Source organism: Ceratosolen solmsi, unplaced genomic scaffold (genome assembly GCF_000503995.2).
Source record: "Ceratosolen solmsi marchali unplaced genomic scaffold, CerSol_1.0 scaffold19, whole genome shotgun sequence".
NCBI lineage: Eukaryota > Metazoa > Arthropoda > Insecta > Hymenoptera > Agaonidae > Ceratosolen > Ceratosolen solmsi.
This window is the reverse complement of record NW_011948443.1, coordinates 1,924,127-1,942,323: the sequence shown is the minus strand read 5'-3', so window position 1 is coordinate 1,942,323 and position 18,197 is coordinate 1,924,127. Positions and strand designations below refer to the sequence as shown.

Sequence of the window (18,197 nt, the reverse complement as noted above, 5' to 3'; positions counted from 1 at the left end):
GGTACATTACGTAGTCCCTTCTTAAATGGTTCACTGATCCCGCTCCACTTGGGATCCCTTCTTCCTTTATTAATTAACCAATCAGAGGTTGATCTTGGGTCGCACAATAGATTATGCACGCCTTCATTTCCATTTCCTTCCGGGCTCAGTTCCGAATTTGGTAATTGGGAAAGTGTCGGAAGGTGGCGAGCCTTTTCCATTGGTCACCTCTCTTTGGTTGCCTCATCCCTCTCTGGGACTTGGCTAGAAGAAGGGTCCGTTTGGCGTGGTCAATTTTCCAATGCGATCGACCAGATGTGGCATAGCCAAGAACAATGCAAGCATTGTCTTAAAGGCCGAGTGCGCACGTACGGCCATTGCAGGTTATTGCACGTGCGGGGTTTTGGGTTCCAGTGAATCAAGTAAATGTTTTGTACTCAATGCTTTATGCATATCTGATATTGGTTCTGAATCTACTTTGGGGTTCTCCAGGTAATAAACCCATTAGGTTCTACTGCACTGGGAGTATGAGCACGTTTCGCTAGAGTTTCCAGATGTTTTATGACACTAGTGCAAAATAATTATGAGCAGGAAAGTTTTGAAGTCTTAAATACAATTTTCATGATATTACTTGCCAGGTGTTTTATTGCCTTACAAAAAGAAGTCTCTGATTCTCAAACAAACAGCCTTGTAGAACGTTTGAGAATCTAAGCTTTCAGCTAGTTGGGATTTCGGTGAGAGAAAATGTAAACTTTCTGAGAACCGAATGCCTCGAATAATTGCTCCAATTTTGAACAGTATATGCTATAATAAAAATTAAAAAAAATTGTGATATAGATTAGCCCTAAAAGAATAAGTACTTTTTACTTAATATACTATTATAATAACATTACTTATTATATATGGTAATACATCCTTTTATTATTATAATTATTTATAAAAAGTTATATAAATATTGTGAACTTCTTATGTATTGTTTATTTAACTAAAATTAAAGATTAATCTAAATATTTAAATTATTTTAGTTGCCAGTGGTAGACCCTTTTTTGGAAAAAGTTTCACTTTCCGATCTTGGTAAGTACGTGGTAGATTATACAGTATTTGTAAATAAACTATGTAATCTCCAAATTTATAATAATAATAAAAGTAATATATTTAATGATAATGCCTCATTTTAAGATTATGAAAATATAAAGTTAATAAGATATCATTTTAATTTAGATTAATAAAACCGCTATACTTACATACATTATAAAGATTCTCTACTCAACCATATTTAGTTTGAGTCTTAAATTTTATCTTATATTTTACGTATAAATAAAACCTTAAAATAAATTTCTATTTATTATTAATATTAATATAAGGAAATGTAATATATTTTTTATATATTAAAAATGAATATAAAATAGTTCCTTGTTGTAAATAACCAAGTCATACAGCATATGAATTTTATATCAAATTTTCATAATATTTAAGTGTCAAATTTATATTGCATTTATCTTTTCAAGCAAATATTGAATAATTTAATTTTTTATGGAAATGTGTACTGCATTAGACAGTAATTTTTTTATAATAAAATTATATTATTCAAGTACGAATGTATATACTATATAACAGTGCGATAAATACGATTTTAGAATAACAAAAAATTGTACTGTTTTAATACAAAAAAATTTTATTTTTTCAGAAGAAGACGAATCTCAGATCTTTATTAAATTTTTTAAGTTTCACAAATGCTACGATCTTATACCAACGAGTGCTAAACTGGTAGTTTTTGATACACACTTACTTGTTAAAAAAGCTTTCTTTGCTCTTGTTTATAATGGTAAGTATATTCATGAATTTAAACATATAATGCATTTGAATAAAATTGATATTTATTTATAATAATTTTGTATTCTGTTGATGATATGAATATATTATTTTACATTTTAAACCTACAGTATTAACACTAATGTATATTATATATATATATATATATAAATTAATATATAAAATAAATAAAAAACATAAAAAAAAATAATTTCAAATTAAAATGGAATACATATAAATTTTAATAAAATTGAAAGACCAGCTATTAGTTGAGTATGTTTTTAATAAAATACATAAAATCTTTAGAAAATGTGATATATAATAATTATTATAAATTATATTATATATAAATTAAATTTATATAAATTATATTTTTATAAAAGGAAATGCGTAATTACAATTAGAAACACTGAACATGTGCGTGTAAAATATTTATTATTAATAATGCCGACGTGCGGTATTTACATACATAGAAGGGTATATTGGAAATATTTGGAGAAACTTATAAAATAGTAATTGTTAAATAATTATGACGTTCCTCTATAGTATTGCTTAACTCATTTGTTCATTTCCAAAGTGATTTCAATAAACGCTCATTTTCACGTCACGTGATCACATATTTTAAATAGGTGATTCATATTTCCAGTAACACCGATGGTTACGAATTTATTAGTGTTATTTCTCGCTCATATTGCACATGAGTACTAGAGAATATTATCCAGAGTGCTTCATAATTATTGCAGATACTTTTTATTACACAATATATAAATATACTGATGAATTCTAATACACATTCATAAGAACTATATACTTATACATTATTCGTACATAAAGTTACATAAACATGTTTATTTATTTTTTTGTTTAACGTATTGATAGCGATTCTATCCTTATGAAATATAATAGTATTTGTTCGATTTTTAAGGTTTCGTTTATGACTCGAACTACCAATTCAATAGTTCAGTGGATTAGTCTCTCGGCAGGATAACTTTAAAGGAAATAATAAGTGGAAGGGCTGACAAATATTATATATAATGTAATTTCAGTAAGATCAATGTTTATTATTTGTTAATAATTATAATAATAATACTGCAAGGTTGTTGAGAAAGAAGTATGCTATTGTAGTACTGAGGGTGTATCCTTGTACTCTTGATTATCGTAGATTTTATAGACATTACTGCGTGTCTTGTATTTGAGGTAATGTAAATATCAGCTGGTGTAGTCAGTCAATCATGCTTATGAGGTAGCATGAGAAGATGGTGTTTGAATCAAGTATGTTTGATGTATGAATAACTATACTTAATTTGGTGTAGGATGTTTAATAGAACTTGTCGAATAATCAATTATATTTTGAATTATTTATGGAGGCAGAAGAAAAGACTAGTCACACACTAGAGTAATTAATGATAAGTCTTCGTGCTATTGCAGGATTTATTGAAATGTATTTATAGTTAATTATTCAATATATTGTTGTCTGGTCTTGACAATGTGCTTGACGAATTGCGTAACTTGAGTTGACTCTTATGGGCCTGTACGGGGTTGAAGCGTTGGTCCGACCGAGAGAGAGACCGTACGCGGTCGAAGCGTTGGTTCGACTAAGAAAGAATATAAATTGCTAGATTTATTTGTTTATTTAGTGTGACTAGCTTATTATTAATATAAAAATGTACCTTGTGAGCTGCAGACAAGGTGTGTTATTTGCTGCGTAATTGATGTTCCCTTTGATTACTATTACATTGGCTTCACTGTAAATCGCTACTAAATCTGCCGATTTCCTTTTAATAATGCACACGTATATTATTTACTAGGCTGCCGAATTTATGGCCACGTGTCCTCGTCACAGTATATTCTAAAGACACTGAGCGGCAATTACAGTTTAGTGAGCACGAAGTAGGATTACAATGAGCATCGTCACATGGCGAGCTGCCCTTAAATATGCATGCAGCGGATGCAACGCCGGCAACAGTGCCGAGGCATATCGTCATACCGAAATTCTTTGTGGCGTTAGAAAATGAAGCTTCTAGAAGTTTCGTGGACGTTCTTCCTTTGTGAGATCTTATAGTATATTATATCTCAAATCGTAAAACTAGCTCGGACTTGTCGAGTTTTGTTTATAAACATTCGTCCGATAGCACGTGCCGTGCGCCGTACAGCGCGTATGACCCACTTTTTTTTAAATTCGTGGAACTGTGACAAACCCGAACAGTATTCATAACATACAATAGGCATATGATTATTCATGCCTTGTTAAAAGATTCCACCAGGATATTACATTTGAGAAATAGAATAACGACCACGAGTAGAATAGTGGTTATTGCAACATATATTGTAATTCTTTTGTCTTATAAAATAATTTAAATTTATTGCATCGAAATTTTAATTAAAAAATAATTAAATTTATTTCTTTAGATATTTAAATTGTTTGTGATACAGTATAACTAAAGATTGATTTATAAAATACACGAAAACGTTTTACAAAGATTAAATTAATGAACTTTGTAATGTCTGTGTATTGAAAACCAACTTGAAAAGTAAACATTAAATATATAATAAATAAATTGTATGTATTCAAATATTTCTTCTGACAGGAAGAAGCAAGAAGATAATAAATACAAATGGGTTTTAATAATATAATATATATGTGCTTGGGAATTTAATTGTACTTTAGAAGTATATTTGAAAATCCTAAATGACAATAAAAATTTAATAAAGAAGCTAATGTGAATATAATAATATTTCATTAAAACAAACTTTCCATTAAAAAAATGGAACAGTATTTCTTTAGGAAGATAAATATCTCCATTAGTGATTCTTCTATATTTAGAAATGTTTCTTCTACATTGCATAGTTTCAAATTAGTTTTTTTATATTTATTTAAATTTTTATGTTTATTTTTCATAATTAATATACATTTTCTGTTATTTATAATATATTCATTCTGTATTAGGAGTTAGAGCTGCACCTTTATGGGATAGCGCTCAACAGCAGTTTGTAGGAATGTTAACTATAACAGATTTTATTAAAATACTACAAATGTATTACATTAGCCCGTCGGTCACAATGGACGAGTTAGAGGAACATGAACTAGAAACATGGAGAAGTGAGTATACAACAAAATTTTTTGGAGTTACAAGTAACATATAAGTATTTTTTTATAATACATTGTACAAATATTATTTACACTCATGAAATTTTCTTAAAAAATTATTTACAAATTTTTATTTAAAATTAACATATGTATATAGCAATAAATATTTATAACGGTTTTTAGTGTTTTGAGATTTCGAAAATTTTATAAAATTTTTATATTGCAAATTTATTAGCTGACTATGCAGTATGTTTAAGCTTAATTACTTCCAGAAGATTTAAAAAATAGTTTGTAAAAATAATCTGAAACAAAAATTTTGTATTTTAACTACATTTTTTTATTGAAAAATGCTGGAAATCTTTCAAAATTAAAAATAATAATTTGTTTTGTAATAAAGTACTAGCATATCTTACATCTACAAATCTTATCTATCTTTATGTTGTTAAAATCCTAGTTTCTATCTGTTTCCTTTTATATTTAAAATTTATATAAAAATGTAATACATTATTTTTAATAATGGATAGGTCGAAGGAATATTGTTTTCATTCTTTTTAACAAATCAAATTTGTAAATGTTTGTACATGTAAATATTTGATATTGCAAATATAAACTCTGTGATACCTTAATTATTTATCATCAATATCTGTATCAATTCATTCATGGTTTGCAATGCCTTCATTTATTTCAATTTCTTATATCCTTATTTTTTTAATTATTACTTTGTCTGTTATATTTCTATTCTATCTCATATATTTAATATTATTTTATAAAAAAAATTTTTCATATTAAACTTTTTTTTTCATACCCTTTCTTGTATTAATAATAAATTACATACACTTGAACTATTTGGAATGTATTATCAAATGACACTTTAATTTAAAGAATTCTTCATTGGTGTGGTATCCGTTCATTTGATATAAATTAGTTACATTGCAAATATTCAATTTATACGTTATTCACTCTATATTTTCTACGTACATTATATGTAATTCCAATTATATTTGTCAAATATATATTTCGAAAATGTTATGTAATAAGTATTCTATATCAAGGCTTGATAACTAATATAATATAATTTTTACATTGTTTAAAATATTATAATACATTTGCTTATCAGTTGAATTAAGTTCTGTTCCTTTTATATTCTATTGTTTTTTTGTATTTATCACTCATTAATAAATTACCTCTATTATTTATTTATTTTTTATCCTATACGTATACTTAATTTGTAAATTATAAATTACTTTCTTCCGTTCTCATAATAACTTTATAAACCTGACTATTGACTTTTTTATGTTACTTAGTTCTTAGTTTTATATAGCAGACATTTTTTGTCTACGTGTAAATGAAATGCGAAAGTATTTGTATATTATATTGTAATAATACGTAATTTTTTGCAAATAAAAATTAATCAAGTAAAAATCATTATATTCACTTTCTCTTTATTTTTCTTACTAATATATTAATTTTTCATGTTCCATCATCTTCGTTAAAACTTTTTATGTCTAATTGTATTTAATCTTGAATTATCTATTCATATATTATTTTAAAAAATTTTATATATTTTGATTGTTTTGCTTATTACATCTATTTTATTTTTAATATACTGTTATGAGAATTATGAATATTAAAATATGACTTTAAAATTCATTAGTAAAAATTAATATAATTTCAAAGTAGTTCTATTTCACTCATAAAATCCATATATTTTCTATGAAATTAATTTGATTTCCGAATATTCTAAAATTGTAATATTTATAAATATTCTTATTAATAAAAAAATTCCTTAATTGTTTCAGTGAATTATATTAAACAAAATTGTCTTATCTTTGAATTATTTTTAGCTTTATTTACTAACTAAAAAATATATTATAAATATGACTATAATTTGTTCTTGTAGTAGAAAAAACACTAACATGTAGAAAAAAGTTTTCAGTTTTCCAATTAAGAAAATTGAAATCGATCTATCGATGACTTTGATTCATTATTACCTGTTAATTTATATTCTATAACATATATAATACATTATTATTTTACGTACATTAAAATTAGCAAATGGAAGTATATGATAAATTACATATTACGTATTAACAAATTCTTAAAAATTCTTTATCCATTTAATTTGGTATTTGATAGGAAATCTTTTATATGTATAATATTTTATAAATTATTATCAACACAACATCTAAAATCATTAATAATTAATAATAATACATGTTTAGAATTCCCGTCATCCAGTGGTCGAAGGACCAGGATGTGTTGGATTAGACTATGACCACCAGTTGCCTGGTGGGGTAAAGAAGTACGGACAAATGGAAAGAATAGCGCATTTGTTCAATATTTAACACATTTGCTTATCGTGCTGTTTATTGCCTTCTATTTTATAATATTCATGATAATAATGATTCTACGATAGCGTTTGCGAATCGGTGAGATCTTTCAGTACGGTGACGGTTGCCACGTCGCGTTGCATTCACTACATACAGAGGTAGGAGGTCATAAATCTCTGGTACTTCTTCGTGCAATGTCACGTGATTGTAACGTTTTATATAGACGAAGTTTTATTGGTTACACGTGGGGACATTTCCCTCTAGAAGAGGATGAAACTGAAGGCTTGTTCATTCCGTGGCGGCTCTGCTGAGAAATCCCGACTGTTCCATGAAGGTCCTGCGAAGACAGACCGTAGTCCGTGTTATGGCGTCTTCACTGAGAGACGTTAATAGAGAGAGCGAGAGTGAGGCGTGTCGCGTGCTTCCATTAAATATCTGCGTGGAAGTTTACTTAGCTGGCAACAATGCATAGGTGTTGGTATGTCGAAAGTCTTGCATAACGTCAGAGAATAAAGCTCTAGAACTTTGGAAAACTCTAGGAAAGCTAAGCTTTAAAAGGTTGGAGAATTCCAACCGACGAAAATAAAGCTTAGAATATTTGAGAATTCGCGGAATCAATGTTTACAAACACGAGAGTTAAAAGGCTCTAGATTTATATATAAGGCTCTAGAATAGAAGAACTCCGATTTTCAAAGTCTTGGAAAATATTCCAATTTCGAACAATACAATTAAAAAAGATAAAATAATTTGAACAGTTAATAATTGTTACATTTATAAGAATGAATGCATTTAATTAAGTAATTATTTAAAAAGTTCACTAAAGTTTTATTTTTACAGAAGTACTTAAAGAACAAGTTCAACCATTAATCAGTATTGAACCTGATGCTTCTTTATTCGATGCTATCAAAATCTTAATAAGTAATAAAATTCATCGCTTGCCAGTGATAGATCCTACTACTGGAAATGTGCTATATATATTAACTCATAAAAGAATATTGCGTTTCCTTTTTCTTTATGTAAGTATTTATATTGTAATATATCGTATTAGTATTATTAGACTCTTATTTTAGTATATTTTCCTATAAATTTTCTTTGTGTTTTCGAATTTTAAAATGTACAGTTTGTTAACAAATTTTATATTGTGGTCAAATATACTTACGAATGAAATTGAATATTATTATATTTCTTATTACTTTTATGTAGCTTTCCTTTGATAATATTTCTTATATATTTTATTAATAAAAAAGGAAATACTGATTGATTAAATTCAACAATGATGTCTCAATTAAAAGAAAATATTTTTTTTCACAACATATAACTAAATTTTTAATCATTTATTAATTGAATATATTGATAAAAGTAAATTAAGTTTTAATGTTCACAGTTACATATGATGAAATATTATAGAGTATCTATTATGATATTCCTAGTAAAACGGACAATAATTGATATATTTTTTTAGAAATATAAAGTATATCTATTTAGAAATTATGCATGATTTAAAAAGAATTAGCATGACAACATTGGTTAAACAAAATTGTTTTGTATATTATTGAGTATGCCTAAATAAATGCATATGTAATAGATTCTTAAATATATTCTATTTAAAATGAATGTAATGTTATAAATAATTTGTACGTCAAATTTTTTCTAAAAAAAAAGTAATTGGAAATTAAAAATAAAATTTAATTATTTTTTTCACACTTTAATTATTAACTATTAATATGTTAATAATGCTTTTGTAACAATGATTTATATTTTTGTGAATGAACGATTGTGAATTCTAAAGTTAATTTTTTATTTTATTATATATTCTTATTTACCTTATTTTTCATATTATATATCAGTTTAATCATGTAGAACACACTTTTTATTAAAAAATTTTTATGTTAATAGTTATTCTACTTAATGTAATTTCAGTTGCTTTAGGAATTAATAAAACCGTATATAATGATTACGTTTCTAAATTTTATTGAAAAAATGGGCTTCCCAGATATTTTTGTATTAAATTCTATTCGGAAACAGATATAAAATCTAGAAAATAAGACGAAAAAAATTATATTTTTTAAATTATAGAAAATTTTTAATTTTTAATTACAGTTTTTATTAATATAAATAATTTGTTTTATATTAATAATCATATATTCATGAAATATTTATAAAAGACGAAAAAAATGAATGCATACGAATTAATTGCAATTCTTATTTAAAGTAAAATAGTAAGACTTTTATGATTCGCCTAATTATCAGAGTTCTATTTCATTTTTTTTTATGAAAATTATTGGGGGGGCTAATAATTAATATAATTATTATAGAGGGCGAAAAAATGAATCATTTTAATTTGTAACAAATCTCTGATTTACAAATATGAATTTCGTACATTTTACTTATAGTTTAAAGTACAATGTGTGTTTGAGAATAAGAGACTCCGTTTAGTAAGGCAATAAAATATCTGACAAGTAATGTCATGAAAATTGTATTTAAGACTTCAAAACTTCCTGCTCATAATTATTTGTACTAGTGTCATAAAACATCTGGAAAACTCTAGCGGAACGTGCTCATACTCCCAGTGCAGTAGAACCTAATGGGTTTACTGCCGGGAGAACCCCAAAGTAGATTCGAAACGAATATCAGATATGCGTAAAGCATTGAGTACAAACATTTACTAAAACCCAAAACCCGTACGTGCAACAACATGCAATGACCATACGTGCGCACTCGGCCTTTAAGACAATGCTTGCATTGTTCTTGGCTATGCCACATCTGGTCGATCGTATTGGAAAATTGACCACGCCCAAGCGGACCCTTCTTCTAGCCAAGTCCCAGAGAGGGATGAGGCAACCAAAGAGAGGTGACCAATGGAAAAGGCTCGCCACCTTCCGACACTTTCCCAATTAGCAAATTCGGAACTGAGCCCGGAAGGAAGTGGAAATGAAGGCGTGCATAATCTATTGTGCGACCCAAGATCAACCACTGATTGGTTAATTAATAAAGGAAGAAGGGATCCCAAGTGGAGCGGGATCAGTGAATCATTTTAAGAAGGGACTACGTAATGTACCCTCACTTACTCTTTCCAAATACTTCTTACAGTGAAGGATAAGTTACGACCAACTCTCACGGAGGAGGACCGGAGAGATGAGTCGTTTAGCTAGCTGAGTTTTAATAATAAGTTCTTTCCACTATTGTGAATTAGTGTACAGTTGAATTGATCTCATCAAGACTGGATTGCGTGGGACCTGACCACTTGTGGTCTCACTTGGAGACAAGGAAGAACTGAAGAGTTGCAACATTGCAAGGGAACGTCATAACAAGCCACCGAAGAGAGACTGGAAAATCACGATACACTGCAAGTAAGTCCTTACAGCTTGTACTCATTCTTGATTTCTCGGCTTATGTAGAAGACGGACGGATAAAGTCCAACTACGGAAGCTTCCCGGACATACTCTTGAATTAGACCAGCTATAAAAGCCACATTGGCTTCTCAATCTCTCCAACTACAAGTTGTTCCCGACACAGATGGCGCAGAGCTTCGCATAACCTCCATCTCGGCTTTCTTACGACCGATATTTAAAGTCAACTACACACGTGTTAAGATAAACACAATGGCATTCCAGTGTTCGATCAGAGCACTACAATCATGATAACCTCTTAGTGATAATATTCAATAGATTATAACCTGCTTCATTCATAGTAAATATATTTCAACACCACAAGATTATCAAGAAATATAAAGTTCGTCTGTAATTCACCCTTTTGTAAATCAATTTAAATAAATAGAAATAATAAAGACATGTTAATTATTAGTCAGTGCATTCACCCTTTACTTGCCCGGCAACCCCACATAACATCTAGTGGGTTTTATTGTTCTAAGTTAATTATTGCACGTTTGGCTGACTAGTCAAATTGTGGGATTATTTTCCGAACAATGTGCATTCTGTATTTATCAAATACTTTAGAATATATTAATAACTTTAATACACTGAATTATATAAAAATTTACATACGATCAACATTATTTAAATGTTGTAAAAATTTAAATAATCTTGTAATAACTAAATAAATATATTTGTTTAACTGTTAATAGATACGAATTAAAAAAAATATTTATTTTTTGTATGTAGAAATATTTTATGAAATTTATTTTACCTTGACGCTCTATAAATTCAAGACTATCAAATTATATTTTATGTATAATTTTTTTTTTACTGATGAAATACATTTGCAAATCATAATGGATGCGTTTTTCTTATTTAATTATTCAATTCAATAAAAGTTTTTTTCTATATATTTATTTTAAAGTGATTTTATTTCTTTTAATTTATTATAGTCGTCCATTTATGTAAGTTGTTTAGAAATTTTCACACATACATTATTAAAATATTCAAATCATATATAAAATATTAACATAGATAAATTTAAATTATAGAACATATGAATTTTTCAACAGTCTAAAATTGCAAAATAGTGGCGTCTGTTTTAATAATGTTTATGTTATAATAATAAAATTTATGATTAAAATCAAATTTAAATTAAACATTGATTTTTAATTCAAAGTTAATTGGAAAGAAAATATAATACATCGATTATATCCATGCAATTCTCTTAAAACTAAATTGCAACCATTCCATATTTTGTATTTTTTGGAAAAAAAAGAACTATTATTATACTTTAATATATATTTAATTATTCGAATGGTTATAAGCTTGCTGCTATGCTATGTCCTTGATGAAATAGTAAGTAATGAATAGTAAACCGTAAAAAGCTTTTACACAATAATTTATAAAGAATTTTTAATAAATTACTCAGTTTAATTAATTTCGATAATACATAATTATACACTGTTAATTTCTCAAAATATTTTATTTTTGTATTTGTGAAATAAGTTTATATATAGTATTCCAAACAAACCGCGATTTTTATCAAGAATATGTGAAATCAATTTTTAGTAATCTTATATTTCTTTTTTATTACATCTCTGTAGATTAATGAGTTGCCAAAACCATCTTTTTCAAACAAGACATTAAAAGAATTACAAATAGGAACTTTTGAAAATATAGAAATAGCTACTGAAAACACTAGTATAATTTTAGCTTTGAAGAAATTTGTAGAGAGGCGAGTGTCAGCACTACCAATAGTTGACAATGATGGCAAACTGATCAATATTTATTCAAAGTTTGATGTTATCGTAAGTTTAATAATGAAATATAAATTTAATATGCTTTAAAAAGAAAATCTGTATATATATTTATTTCAGAATTTAGCAGCCGAAAAGACATATAATAATTTAGATGTGACTCTTAGAGAAGCTAATGAGCATCGTAATGAATGGTTCGAAGGAGTGCAAAGTTGTAAATTAAATGAAACTCTTTTTACTATAATGGAAAAGATTGTAAGAGCAGAGGTCAGTTAAAATTTACAGTTATTGAGTATATGAAAAATGTTAAATATTTACCAGAATATCGTCGGTGCATTATGAATAATATTAAAATAAGTTTCATTCTATTTTTTATTTGTGCTTCTATTAGAAAATCAAAACATAATTCATCATTTATAGTTTCCAGGAATACAACATAAATACACGACTCTTTAGAATATTTTTTTAGTGAATCAGCAATACTCAAATACTTACAAATTTACTACCTTCAATAATAACATTTTTAAGAATTCAGATCTAATGTAATTTTTTTAGTAACTGTAGAATTTAGTTTTTAATAATTTTTGTAATTTTATAATCAAATTAATTATTATTTAAATTTGAGATCTTACGTGTAATTTAAACTAGTTCGTTTCAGACGATTCCAGTAATACATATTTTTGTTAAAATCTTAATTGAAAATATATTACAGTATTTATTAATTAAATTATTATTGCCTTGAATCCTTGTAATTATAGAAGTATTTAATATTCAAAGATAATTGTAGAAGTCTAAATATTTAAAGATTATAATAAAATTATAGAATTATATGATATTAAAAGAATTCTATAATAATTATGAATATATATTTTTATAATCAAAATTGAACTTCTATCGATTATATATAGGTATGTCCATATTATGTTTGAAAATTACAACGATAAATACGTATAATTATATTCGGTAATTTTATTGTATAAAAATATAAATATATATTTTTAACTTTAAAAAATAAAAATATGTATATAATATATATTTTATTCAAATCACAGTATTTCTAAAAAATTATATCTTTTTACCAGGTTCATCGATTGGTAGTTGTGGATGAAGATGAAAAGGTCATCGGAATAATTTCACTATCCGATCTATTATATTATTTGGTTTTGAAGCCATGTGGTTTGTATTTCATCCTATTTTACATGTTTAAATTTTATGTACATTTTTTAGATATTTCATAATCAATTACATAAATTATTAATTATTTCCTTGACAATTCTTTTCTATGTTTCTAGTGTAATAGTAAGAACAAGTAGTACATAAGCATTCTTTTAGAAATTTTATGTAATGTACTTAAAAAATGTATATTATTTTTATTCAGTAAAATTTATAATTCTTAGATATAACATGTATTATGTATTAATATTTAATACTGTAGCTTGATCATCTGCAAATGTTTTTTTTATAAATATCTAGTTGTTGGCTAAATGTACCTCAGCTCCATCTAATATTTCAAATAATAGTGAAAAATTATTATATTGAATATTTTTTTTATTTTACATTTCATCGATTCTGTCTGAATTTCTATTTTTATTGGAAGAATATTAATTTGAAATGCATTAGTATTACTTGTAACAAAATTAATTAACATATTAAAATTAATTTCATTTTTATTTTTGTTTATATATATATATATATATATATATATATATATATATATACATGTTGTAATGGGAATTGTACTCGTAATAATAATACATTTCCTTTATTTAATTTCTTATATCTATGACGCTGTTTAAGATAGATTTCTATAAACGAATTCAGTTTTAAAAAAATAAATGTAAAAAATATCCGTGATGAATATTTTCCAACTCCGCGGTAAGTGTACTATAGGTGTATCTGTATTATAGTAAATATATTACATATTATATCAATAAAGAATTAAAAATTTGTTAGAATATTATTTTGAAATGTAAAACTAAATATGTAATTTTAATATTTCAAATGTGTACTTTGCACATTTTAAAGATATAAATATGGTAAGGCTGGAATTCTAATGAACGTAAACTGTGTCAACTTTTATTTGAACTAATAAAAAAATGCTTGATTTAAAAAAAATAAATAAAACAAGTTACAGCAGAATTTGAAACGTGTATGTATTATTGAATAAACTAAACAAATATACGTATTCATAATTCAATTATTTATAAAATAAATTTTTTTTAAACAATTTATTTTATATTCAATGATATGAGTAGTTAGTAATTGAACAGTATGCAAACAAGTATATATTATATAACTAATAACGAAGGAAGATTATCTGAACGACTTATTTCTTATTATATGTTATATTAAATTAAAAAATAAAGGTAATTATATTATAATAAGTATATTATAATAATTGTATGTATGTAAGTATATTATAATAATATACTTTAATTATTATTTAGTAAAGATATGTTTTAATACATATTTGTTTGTAATTTTTTATAAATAATGTATATACATGCAACTTATAATTAATATCTTAGAATTATAACTAAATATGTTTATAGGTCAGGATTCCAGTAAATTTAAATATGGTCCTTTGGAAAGTGAAGGCTAGAACATGCTGTAATTTCAACAATTATATCTTAAAAACAAGCAGAGGTTAATCTTAATTTATCTCTTGATAATATAAATTCAAATATTAAGAGTTCACGATCAATACTATGCAGTGAATCTAAGGAGCATAAGTGGAGACAGTTTCCTGCAACAGGAATATAATAAAATAGTCTTATTTATAATAAAATTATAGTGATATAATTACAGTTGCAGTTTTAAATGTTAAAAATAAATAATACACTTTTTAAATACAATAGATAATAATTTACATTTTTTACAGAAATATAAGCACTTCATTTTATAGACGTCCGTGCAAAATTATTATATTCTCTTTCTTTATTGTGCGTAGTGAAGAAATTATTCTAAAAATTCCTTTTGTCCTTATTAATTTATCATAAAATTATAAATTATCAATTTATATATGAAATTATTGTCTGCCAATATGATAAAACATAATTCAAACTTTTTAATTGTATTACTCGTAAATATTGTAATTTATAATTTAAATATAATTTTATAATTATACATTCATGGTGCTTATATAAGTTTAATTAATATATTACTATATTTGCTAAAAACATACTTTTAAATACAAATTATATTATTATAAAATATATTGAAAAGAGTTAACTTAAAATAAATTAAATAAACTTATTTTATAGTATCAAAGATTTATTAAAAGTTACTATGAACATATAAACAAAAAAGTGTAGTTGTATGCTGTTATTACACCAAATTATTGTAACGTTAAGAAAATATAATCTAGAGTCACTTTTAATAAACTTTGACATCGTTAAAATACAATAAAATAGTAGTTGTGTGATCTGACACCATCTGAAAATATAAAAATTAATGTTTTAACGTTTCAAAATAATTTCATCTTGCATTTCGTTTAATTTTCATTAATAATATGTATTTATGACCTTAAATAAAAATTTTAAATATGTATTTGTTATATGAAAATGATAAATACAACAAAAAACTAAAAATTTATATATTAATAGTACATACTAATTAATGGTTCCATTTCAATTACCAGATGCAAGCATTGTTAATACTTAATCAATAAATGCTAAGAATTATCAATTTGGATATTGGAGAAACGATAAAAATGTAAAATAAATAAATTTTTCCAATGAAGATATTTATAAACAAAAATAAAATTCATATAGGACTAATAATATAATAATGCATTTTTAAATGAATTACACAAAAATCAATAATTATGTTAATTAAAAGTATTTTAAGCTGTGAAAATATACAGTAAATTTATTGATGTAAATCAATGGAAGTTAAATTATTTTAACTATGAAAAGTTAAAACTTTCATATTAGCATAAACAAAATAATAATATTTAAATCGAAAAAACGTTAAATTACGTGTATATAAGTCAAAAAACAAATAATAGACCAACTATTAAAAGATATGTACAAAATATTTATTATAAAAATATTATAAAAAACTTTTACATAATATTATATCATGCTAATAACTTTTAATTCATCAACATTAAGATAAAAACTTAATATTACCTTAATCGTTGGTGTAAGTTCTAATAAGAAAAATTTACTTATTTAAAGGCTACAAAAAATTAAAAGAATTATAAACGCTAGTTTTTTTTTCAATTACAATAAATATTCAATTATTAACAAAATTGGTGTATAATATAAACGACTAATATTGTATGAAATATATTGTTAATTTTTATCGATATTTTTACAAAAATAATTTAAAAATTTTTTAATGAGTTCACGAAGTTACAATACGTAATCAACAAAGAGTGATACTAATTTAGTCTAGAACGTAAGTTAAAAAAATATATTTCTAATTAATAATAATTTTACTGATATTAATAATATAAATCACTAAAATATCGAAAGGTTGTTTATTTGATGATCTTATAAAACTGTTTAGAATTTAAAAATCAAACGATTTATTGGTATATAATTAGTTATAATTAAAAATATTAGTATAACGTATAATACATTCATCTAATGAGTATAGGTAATTTGTAACAATTGATGTTTGTAAATAAGGATAATAGTAAAAGAATGAATGCATATAGATGTAGTTATTTTTTAGAAAACTAATAAATTTAAATATACAAAATTCACTTATTGTTAATGCATATACACAAATTCACATATTTACCACTGATTTACTTATGTATAAAATTTTAAAGAATTTATAAATTGTGTGATAAATAAATACATTCTTATAGATTTTAATGTTAAAGTGTAACATAACAGTTTTATAGAGTTTTAGGTTATATGGCAAATTATATTAAATGATAAAATTGACATGTAATAAAAGAAGTAAGTAATATTTATCATAAAGTATAAATAAAATTGTATATGGATACAAAAATATTAATAAAAAAATAATATTGAAACATAAGTTTTAGAAATATTATATAAATAAACAAACTTTTTTACTGAATGCTGTTGTCCCATCTATGTTAGCAAACTTAAAATTATAATTAATATTTTTTTTAATGTAATAGACATTTATTTAATCCATTACAGTATTACTTACTGTTCGAAAGTTGTAGTTTACTGGCTCGAACTGCCAATGCTTCAATAGCTTATATTTAACGCTCGCCCTAGCAAATGTTCGGGAAGGAGTTAAGTGGAAGGGCTGTAGAAATATCGTGCGTTTTGAGGAATATATGGTTTATTTTACAATTTATATACAATTACATTTTTGTTATATAATTATAAATATTCGATTTCTTGGAACGTTTTTTGTAATGGATGTTTCACTATATAAGATGCTTCTTGTATTCTATGATTTACTATTGATTTTGTAAGGATCAGCAATTGAGTGACACACTTCCCTTCGGCGAGTGTTCTATATCGTTTAATGATTGCGTCATCCCAGTGTCACACGGACTGGCTATGGCAATACGAAATTATGTACTCACAGTGATGTAGGTCTTATGTGTCGTCTTGCGACTCTCAGTCTCAAAAGGGCTGGTGATGAGAATATCGTATATTATTCGTCGTCTTGTGGCATCTCTGTCTCGAAAGGGCTGGAGATGGCAATGTGGTGTTCATTCGTATTTCCTTATCGTAACCGCATTTTCTAGTAAGTTAACTACTGATACCTTGTTCTTGGCTTCTCTCCTTAGACAGCGTCTTGTATCTACGTCGTTCCCACTTTTAAGGTCTCTCGCAATGAATCCCCATTCAAGGAGCTCCTATGCTTTAGTTTTTCCAATTAGAGTGCGCCGCGCTGGGCAGCACGACTGAGC

At 25.5% G+C, this 18,197-nt stretch overlaps 1 protein-coding gene across 3 annotated transcripts in view; it reads left to right on the top strand.

Moving 5' to 3' along the window:
* SNF4Agamma (SNF4/AMP-activated protein kinase gamma subunit) overlaps positions 1-15,020 on the top strand; it is a 50,238-nt gene extending 35,218 nt beyond the window's left edge. Inside the window, exons 8-15 of one of the 3 annotated variants that reach the window (XM_011504242.1) lie at positions 1,005-1,053; positions 1,670-1,804; positions 4,739-4,891; positions 8,047-8,225; positions 12,191-12,394; positions 12,464-12,610; positions 13,426-13,519; positions 14,896-15,020. In XM_011504242.1, coding sequence (XP_011502544.1) covers positions 1,005-1,053; positions 1,670-1,804; positions 4,739-4,891; positions 8,047-8,225; positions 12,191-12,394; positions 12,464-12,610; positions 13,426-13,519; positions 14,896-14,945 — 1,011 coding nt within the window. In that variant the 3' untranslated portion in view covers positions 14,946-15,020. Of the gene's footprint in view, positions 1-1,004; positions 1,054-1,666; positions 1,805-4,738; positions 4,892-8,046; positions 8,226-12,190; positions 12,395-12,463; positions 12,611-13,425; positions 13,520-14,895 lie in introns of all 3 variants that reach the window. The other 2 variants (XM_011504241.1, XM_011504243.1) reach the window with 2 other exon arrangements.
* The last annotated feature ends 3,177 nt before the right edge of the window (positions 15,021-18,197 follow it).